General features: G+C 37.2%; 1 protein-coding gene across 2 annotated transcripts; it reads right to left on the reverse strand.

Moving 5' to 3' along the window:
* Positions 1 to 539: 539 nt before the first annotated feature.
* Positions 540 to 8,033, reverse strand: LOC102223649 (sodium/bile acid cotransporter-like). Of its 2 annotated transcripts, none has more exons than XM_023347779.1 (8): positions 7,923 to 8,033; positions 6,815 to 7,035; positions 6,640 to 6,726; positions 5,880 to 5,992; positions 4,041 to 4,245; positions 3,656 to 3,667; positions 1,714 to 1,913; positions 540 to 806 (listed from the first exon to the last, which is right to left on the reverse strand). In XM_023347779.1, the coding sequence occupies exons 2-8, from the start codon at positions 7,019 to 7,021 to the stop codon at positions 758 to 760; spliced, it is 873 nt and encodes a 290-aa protein (XP_023203547.1). In that variant the 5' UTR covers positions 7,022 to 7,035; positions 7,923 to 8,033; the 3' UTR covers positions 540 to 757. The 2 variants fall into 2 exon arrangements, with proteins under 2 accessions (XP_023203547.1, XP_005805264.1); XM_005805207.2 differs by having other exon boundaries at positions 3,656 to 3,834.
* Between the last annotated feature and the right edge of the window lie 1,281 nt (positions 8,034 to 9,314).

Consider the following 9,314-nt stretch of genomic DNA (forward strand, 5'->3'; position numbering starts at 1 on the left):
ACCTCTAATCTGTGTTATGTGTTACCTCTATATGTGTTATAACACAGCAGTACAGTTGCGATTACAAAGTGAGCCACCATAAACCTGGCTGAATTATGGGACCCGGTCATTTCTTTTTCTTCCTTTTTTCTTTTTCTTTTCTTCCTTCCTTCAGGATTTTTGTTTTCCATCCAGATTCACTCATCCAACCTCACATAAAACATGCTTTTTTTGTGCTTGAAGCTAAAATACAAAACACAGATTTTCCTTGCATTGGCAGCTTCTCTTCCAGGCTCACAACTGTACAGCTGCAGATTATTCCACTGGTTTAAACCTGTATATTCTCTTCATGTATGCTAGTTTTTTGTACAGAGGCAAAACTCTTGAGGATGAAGCTAACCCTTCAGTTGCCCTCTGTGAGCAATATTGTTGCTTATTGGAGTGATATTTCTTAAATTGGGGATTTATGTACATACTGCAGTCTTCTGCTAAGTGTTGAGATGTGTACATGTTACCACTAGGGTACTCCGACAGATGTTACTGTGTGTGTACATATAGACATGAATCTGAGGGGAAAAGTTTTTTTTTTTTTTTTTGTACATGAGGATTTTTATTTTCAGTGACAATAGATGTTTGTATGGTGTATTGAAAATAGACTTGATGAATAAATCAATTTTAATAAACCATAAGTTTTGTCTTTAATATGGCTATATGACACTTTTCCACTTGTTTAAAGTGATATTTTTTATTTGGGGGATGCGGTGGTCATGCAGTCTCTTCAGAAACCTCCTTCAGCTTCTCCTCTGTCGACGTCGGCCGGTATGATTCTGTTGATCAATTAAATTATTTTATTAAATAAAGAAAACATGCATATGGCTAAAGCTTTAATAAAAATACATAAAAGGACTCTTGAAATGGTTATGTTAAGGTTGTTTGTTATTCTGAAGTTTGCTTCCTGGAAATCTATAATATTTAATTTTTTTTTCTTAATTATTTCAGCCAACCTTTCTTGTCTAAGGAGCAAAATTATTCTTTCAGTTCTGGACATAAAACAGGAAATGATTAAACCAACCAGGAGCTAAAAATAAAACCTATCAAAATGAGGTACTTTGTGAATTTTAATTTATTTTAGTGGTAGTTGCAGTGTAAGATACAAATGTGAGTTTTGCCAGAGCAGAAACTACTTTTTGACTATTTTAACCCTTTCATGCATGATTTAGGATCCCTTACGTCAGGATTTTTGATTTTCTTGAGGCATAGAAAAAAATTAATAGGATTTTTTTTTCTAGGTGATCAGTTGTAATTTTCTCCAAATACAAAGTTGTTATTTGGAAAGTACGTCACCAGTATTAGTCTATAGGGGTTACATGATGTCACAATATTTTTACCTGCAAGAGTTTTACAGCAGAAGGAAGGACTGGATATTTCTGAGTCGCTTTTTCGTCTGTCTGCCATATTGAATTTAACAAATATTTTCTTGCACTTGCAGTGGATGGCCAGTAGTTGGCAGTGTATTGCATGATGCACTGTTGTCCACTTCAGTGGTCTGTGTGCATTTCTAACGTAAAAATCCACAAGAAAATGGCTTTTAGGAAGCTGTCCACTGCATGAAAGAGTTAATTATGAATATGTAAAGAAATAATCAGTGCTATTCCCATCTTCAGAAGGTGATAAATTAAAGATAAACCTACTATAAAAGTATTATTTTCTAAATTCATCTTCAGTGGGTCTCACCTTTTCCTTTTGTTGTGAACCAGTGGTAACACCTGAACAGAACGACGAGCAGCGCCGCCTCGGTCAACTGGAAGAACCCCAAGACCAATGGGAACAGGTACATGGGTCCGATCACAGCGGGGGGGAAGGCTACCTTCACTATGGTGGCACACAGTTGGATGTTCTGACAGCCAGTTTCCATAGCAACGGTCCTCCGCTCTCTGAGGGGTGAGGGAAGATTTATACATAAGTCATGAATGTATGTAGAGAAACGTTCATGGTTCACTGCTTAGCTGACGCAGAATCAGCATTTACACAAACTTAAAGCTGTATTATTTAGGTTTTTCTGTAGTAGACCAACACAAATGAGTGAATAATTTTAAATCGGAGGGAGATTTCACAAATTAGTATTGGTATTGAGCCACTGTGAGTCAATGCCTTTCACTGGTACATGTGACATTTTTCCCGTAAGAGAAATAATCTGCCAATAGGAAAATATCGACATTTTCGTCTCTATTAAGGAATTATTGAGTTATTAAAACGAGCTCCCATATCTTGCTGAAAATTAACTAGTTAGTTCTGTCGTATTTCAAGTGAACTAAGATATTTGCATTAGAAACTAGACCAAAAATGCTTGGTAAGATTTTGTGTTTTTGCAGCTTATTGTGCACTAAAACCAGTTTCACTGCTTGCTCAGGTTGGTGACACAAACATAACCCCATGAGAGTGCATTTTTTGACCTAAACTGCCAGAGAAGGTGGTGAGATTGTTCATGATTGACTAGGTCAATAATCGAGGTCAAATGTTTACGATTGACTAGGTCAGTCGTAAACAAGAAAAAACATTTTTAACCAATCCGAAGTCAAAAGAAAGACTTAGGCAAATATGGATTTTGGATTGTAGTAAGTGTCCTGATGATAGGCCGGGTAGAAAGGAGGTCAATATTATGCAGAAAAATTGCCTAAATATGACTCATGTAATTATGCTATGACGCTACCAGTTTGTAAAAACATTTGATTCATGCATCATTGTGCTTCTTTGTATTTCTGGGTTTCAGACACTTGACCCCGGTGACACACAAAATTCAGGTGGAGGTCAGAAAGTGGATTTCTGCGGTTCAAAGCAGCAACATGGATCACAGCGAGTACGCTAATGTCCTAAATGGGCTGGCACAGACGAGGTATCTCAACGTATATTTAGTTTCAGGTTGAGTCAAATTTAGGATCAAAAGAAGTACTAAATGGCTGACAACCTGTTTCTACCCAGGTGAGTAGTGAGTTGTGCTATTTTTGTAATTAGTCTTTGATAGCAATCCTATTGCTAAAAACAAGCCAACCCATGTTATTTCTATAAGGTTGGATCTCCTGGTAAATAATTTATCTAGCTTCTGTAAACCCAAATTCATGCTAGAGTTGTATGTTAATGTTGAGTCGTTCTGCATTTCTACAATGTAGGTCAAATATTCACAGCGATCTACAGAAAACCCAGTAAAACTGTTGGACCATATAGCAATAATATTTCTTACCTTACATATGACTGCTTGTCTTTCTCAGTAACTGTCCAATAAAATATCTGAAAATACAATTTAAACGATGCGATCGTTACCTGTTAGAAAGTGGAAACTCTGGCATTGTTAGTTTCCACACCTCCTGTTTTTAGCCGTAGACTGTTGACACTTTTCTCGTCTTTTTCTGGTAAGTTTTTTAAGATTAACTCCTTTGTGACCGACTAGCTTTGGAGAACAAAAATAACGTCCATCTTTCTCTCTATTAGAACAGTTGGACCAACCGTACACTACATAGACTTTAGGCATTTTGAAGCTGGATCAACAGAAGTAAACGGGCTGCGTTTACTTTCTGATCCCCATCTGCATTGCGTGACCTCGGTGCTACGTCACCTGCACAATAAGGTTTGTGGCTCTGACATAAAGCCACTATAAAATAAAATACCGTTGAGTACTTACGGCTGTGCGAGCCTGAAGACCCAGGAGATGATGTAACCAAAGGCGTAGCCAATCAGGGGCATGAGAGCGGCGATGGCCATGAGAGGAGGCGAGAGCATGTTAAGGAGCGAGCTTCCAATTTCAACGATGGAAATGATGCAGATGACAGGCATGGAAATCATCAAAACACTGAGGCCCACCTGAGAACGACAGAAACGAGAAATGGATCAGACTTACAAATTTGTAGTACAGTAGTCTCCAATTATTTCAATTTTTTCTGCTGAGTCATTTTACGCTCTTTTTTACACTCATTTATAACCAACTTAAAACGGGTTTAAAAAATGACTACCTAAAAGAAAAATATGAAAAAACTAGAATAAATTCTTTCCACATTGAGTCGACCGACCTTTGTGATTATCTTTGAATACTGCGGCCGGTAGTAGTTGATGAGGATGCCGGCTCCGCAAGGTATCAGGATCACAACCAGGGATGTGATGATGCCCACGTACGGCACCGCTTTCTGCAGGTTGGAGAAGCCGTGGCAGTACAGGTAGAGCAGCAGAGGCATCATGGCCAGAGCCAGCAGCGTGGAGCAGGAGGTCATCACAATGCTGAAGGGACAACAAAAAAAAAAAACAATTTCAATGCTTGGAAAGGCTTTTCCATCTTCAATATTTATCAATATTTAATATATTTAGGCTGGATTTAACTTTCATTTATAAAAAGAGCAGTTCATCAACCTGCAATCCTTACACTGAACACAGTTTTATTAAATTCAGATCAATTAATCACAGAATGGTAAGATTTAAAAAAAGAAACAGAACATTACCTACTTTTTTAATCACAAATAAACATAAACAACCTTTATTATTATTAATTATTATTGTGACTAAGTGCAAAGCAGAATTTAAAGTTTTTTTCCCACCATTTTGACTTTATTGTTGAAATTCTTCTATGTTAATAATAATAATAATAATAGTCTTTTGTCAAGATGACAATTAACAGTCATCTTGAAAGGTTAGTTCACACAGAAACTATTCCCTACTTGTTATTAAATGAGCAGTATTATGTAATCAACGTTTTTGAGTTTTACATCCTGTTATAATGTGATTCCCTCATCAAAAACATACCTGGAATGTTGCTGAGGTTATTTCATGTGTGCATTAGGCCTTGGTGGGGGGGACAGAGGTGCAGCTCCCCCCCCCCACTTGGCTCCTTCAGACTATCCAGCAGCAATTAGCAAACAACTTGTGGAAGTACACATCAGCAGAGCTCATTATTGACCCTTTGTAATTACCACTTAATCATCCACCATGTTGGATGTTCGAAGTGATAGACGGGAGTATTGAACAGACCGACTTAAATTGTTTTCCAAAGTTGTTTTTGCCAGTTTATTCATGGTTTCTACTTGTTTTAGTCAAAGTAATTTGTATAAGCAACGTAGCACGCCTGGTTGGGGGATCATAGACGGAGGTATTTTCAAAAGCTTCTCATAGCTAGCTCAGAAACCGGCCCGTTCCTCCTCCCTCCTGATGTGTTGATCGAATTACCGACTCTGCCTGAATTCACACCATATGATTTATGTCACTATGACATAAACAGCGTTTCCCTTTAAACCGGAGCAGCATTAAACACGTTCAGGAGACGAGATGCTAACCAGACATGCTAGGCTACATGACGGTGCGGCACTGTCTCCATGGTTACCAACGGTTAGACGCGTACCTTCTCCATAATGCGATATTTCATATCTTTCTAATCATACTTACTTATAAAGTATATGAACGATAATCTTCTTATCTTGTAAAAAGTGTCTGCTGCGCGATTTCACCGAAATTTCACCGCAGCAAACACTGTCATCATTATAATAATAATAATAATAATATTATTATTCTTATGCTGTCATTATTATAATAATGACAGCATAAGAATGCTGTCATTATTACTGACAGCAGCTATTCATCGCCTCCGGAAATTTCCTCATTAAAAAGTTAAATAGCCTATAATAAAATGACACGTTTGGTTTCTATCCTTGTCTGTTCATGCAGACCTGTTTATGCAGAACCCCATGACCATTTTTAAAGTGAAATCAACTAAATATAAGTGATATTAGGCTACAGACGTCTGTTTCTAGACGAGCTTTAAAGGAGCGCATTGGTTTTCGAGAGCGTGTTGTTTTGACTTCCTCAAGGCGGAGTTTCAGAAAGAGCAGGAGGTTTTATTTGCTGTCCTGAACATGTCTGTGTACCTGAGGTTCATGTCTCCCTTTATAGCCAGAGCCAGGATGTTGGACATGGCTCCTCCAGGACAGCAGCCGCAGATCAGAATCACCACAGCTGTGGCTTCAGGCACCTGGAACCCCTGCAACACAACAACACAGGGTATATGAGGAACATATCAAGACGAGTCGCGTTAATAAGAAAAATAAGCAGCTTAGTTGATGTCCTGCAGGTCATTCAACTCAATATATCAGTAATCAGGGTACTAGTTATTTATGAGTCTCTGTGAAAGACTCATAAATAAAGATGCCTGATGATTAGGAGAACATGTCAGCGGCGACATAAATCATTAGAGCTGAATGACCTGCAGAGCATCACCTGCAATTATTTGAGCTTGTTAGCACAGCTCCTCAAAAATATTTTAACAATTTTAACAGAAGCTTGAAATGTTGCGACTCAAAGTACCTGAAAAATAATTCTGATTTGTTTGCTTACACAGAAACTTTCTTGTTTCAGTCCTCAGATTTTCCCACATTATCTTCAGAATCGTTAAAAACATTCTGGTTTTTTTTGTTGTTGTTTGTTTGTTTACTTGTCAAACTTCTAAACGAACACCGCCAGGCTTGAATATTTTAACGTTTTTCTATTCTTTTCTGTTTTTTGTTGTGTAGTGAGGTTTTTATGATGATGCTTTCTCAGCTTTTGCAGGTTTGAACCAATTTACAAATGTGATTGAAGCCTGTAAACATGTATTTAGTAAATGAACAGATTTAAATCTGCTGTACAAACCTTAGTCAAGCAAAACGCTGTTAAAGGCATGATGCCATACTGGGAGAGAATTGCGATGGCCACACCTTTCGGTTTCAGTATGTGATCCTGGAAAGCAGCAGAGAGTAGAAATATTACAGTAATGTGATCAAGAGAAACTTTAAAACAGGTGGATTCATGTGGATGAGCTGCTTACTTTGATCTTGGTCACCTCCATGGTGCATCCCAGTGAAACCATGATGGTTAACAGCACTATAATCATTATTATGTTGATGGTTTTGTCCATCACTGGTGACAGAAGAAACGGGTAAAGCGAGCTGGTGTTGGCAGCTGTCAGATTGGGCGAGAAGCCATCATTTTTCAGAAAATCTGACTCAGAAAACGGATTTTCTGTGTCGCCCATGTCGAGATCCAGGCCTGAAAAACAGATCAAGCTGATGAAACAAAGGTACAGCCTCAACTGTCATCTGAATATTCATTCTGAAACTTTAATGGTTCATTAAACTGTTAGAACTTCCTCTGTTCCACAAATAGCAACCCATTATTATCAGAGAGCAGATGAAGCCAAATTAAGAAAAAAAATACTCTAAATCTGACACTTTTTTCAGTCTTTGCTAAAAGCAGACATGTTGCTTTTAGTCCGACAGGCAGGATTATTTCAGTAGTTAAGATCAGTGATTAAAAAGCGCTTCGTACGTCAGTTCAGAGTACACGTTTTATAGTCCTGGAGCCTTTGAACTTATGTTACACGAGCTGTTCTGAATCTGATTCTTTCATTATTTAAGCACAGATGGATCTTTGCGTTTTGGGTGACAATCAAGAAAACCACTAAGGTATGAAAGTTTATTTTTCCTTGTGTTGTTGGAAATGAGCTGGATTGAATAGTAATTGTACTGAAGTCTTTAAAACAAAAGACTGATAGCATAAGTATGAAATTAGACATAATTCATGCTCAGACTGGTTCGAGTTAGAATTAGATCAATCCAAATGGTTTAATTCAGACTTTTTAATATGAACAATTAGCTAAAAATACAGTGATATTCAGCAAAAAAATATAGAAACTGAAAACATAGAATCTGATAAATCTATCAACAAAGAATATGCATCATATGGTGTTTCTATTTATATCTGTTTCTGCCTCCATCTCCAGAACTGACAACCACATCCTCCCTGCAGGCGCACACGCATGCTGTGTGCAAACAAATAACTTTCACAGGATTTCTGTTTCTCTCTCTTAAAATTAAACAATCGTATGGAAAAAAAAAAACAAACTACCGATGCAAGAATGTTGTCAAAAGACTTACTGTACAAGGCTGCAGGTGAAAATTGCACACCTGTTTGAGGAGGTCAGATTGTAGGAAAACTGTGATTTCCCCAGAGACAATCACTCCTCAGCTGGGAGATGTGTTTGCAGCTTTTTTACCTGTTGGGCAACACGTTTCCTCTTATCTTCTCCCCTCCTACTTTACTCCTCTCTGAGATTAATCAGGTCAACTAAGTAATCTATGACTTATTTGAGTAAATTAGTTTAAAAAAACAACAACTCTTGGGTTCAATAGTTGTCTTTTGTCCTGAAAACTGGCATTAAATTAAAATATTTTCTGACACCAGTCCAGGAAATATATAATAAGTTACACTATGATAAGCCTCCCATTATAGTAACTTAAAATGGGAGACTATTTACCCGTTATAATCTTGAATATACATTTTTTTTAAACTTTGGAGTTGAAACGTCAGTGGAAATGACCAGTGCTTATTTGTGTCTGTTCCCCCTTTATTCAGGCAGACAACTTTTACTTGAATGTTTTTACTGCAGCTAAAATAACACATTGGTTTTGTTTTATGTTAAATAAAAATTTTAAAAGATACTATCATTCCTCTTTCTTATTTTGCTTAATGGCATTTAGTTCTGCAAGTCATCCCTGAAATTCTGATGCACAAGTCCAAGAGTAAACTGTGTTACAAAGAGTTAATACAATAAAAACATGATTATCTGCAGTATTATTCACTAAAAGAACACAGCACTGATGTATTAAATAAATTACACATACAGTACACTTAATGATATTTTTAGACCATTGCATTAGGGGATACATCCAACGAGCTACTTTCCAAACTTTAACTGTTTTTAAAAACAATTACTCATTCACTTTTAATCCAGCAAACATTGAGTGAGTAATCTGGAGCTTTGCTAAAGTACATTTTTGTCAATTTATTTGTACTTTTATTAAGTACAGTGCTGGAAACAGACAAACAAACAAAAAAACAGAATTATTTTGTAAAAACTCGGAAATGTTCCCTCAAAATGTAGCTAAGCTGTGCGGATGTTAGAGAAAGAGTTGTAATGTGATTCATAAACAGTTTTTACATTAAACAAAAGTCTCGTTTCACTCCGCTGCTCTCCAAGGTTAACTTGCCCTTCTCTGTGTCTGACAGGCGGGGAACCAGCAGAGGTGGGTCAGGTTTGCCCTGTGTATTGTCTTGAAGGCATGACCCCAGGTCAAACTGTGGAACAGATTGGTTTCCTCCACATTTGGAGAAGTTTGTGAAGTTATGTTATGTGTTTTATTGAATTGTAAAGACATAAATGTTAAGGAGAAGTAATTTGCAAAGCGTGCTCACTTGTCTAAGGTTAATTATTAAAGTTAAGGCTTGCAGGTTATTTTTGTTTATGCCTAGAGTGAAAGTAAAACCAA

The sequence above is a fragment of the Xiphophorus maculatus genome, chromosome 15 (genome assembly GCF_002775205.1).
Source record: "Xiphophorus maculatus strain JP 163 A chromosome 15, X_maculatus-5.0-male, whole genome shotgun sequence".
NCBI classification, from domain to species: Eukaryota; Metazoa; Chordata; class Actinopteri; order Cyprinodontiformes; family Poeciliidae; genus Xiphophorus; species Xiphophorus maculatus.

Excerpts from the sequence above, each read along its gene's own strand:
- LOC102223649 (XM_005805207.2), bottom strand. The coding sequence starts at position 7,021 with ATGGGCGACACAGAAAATCCGTTTTCTGAGTCAGATTTTCTGAAAAAT. Across the intron at positions 3,835-4,040 it reads ATTCAAAGATAATCACAAAG|GTGGGCCTCAGTGTTTTGAT; the intron begins GTCGGTCGACTC and ends TGTCGTTCTCAG. Across the intron at positions 807-1,713 it reads GTTCACAACAAAAGGAAAAG|AATCATACCGGCCGACGTCG; the intron begins GTGAGACCCACT and ends ATTGATCAACAG.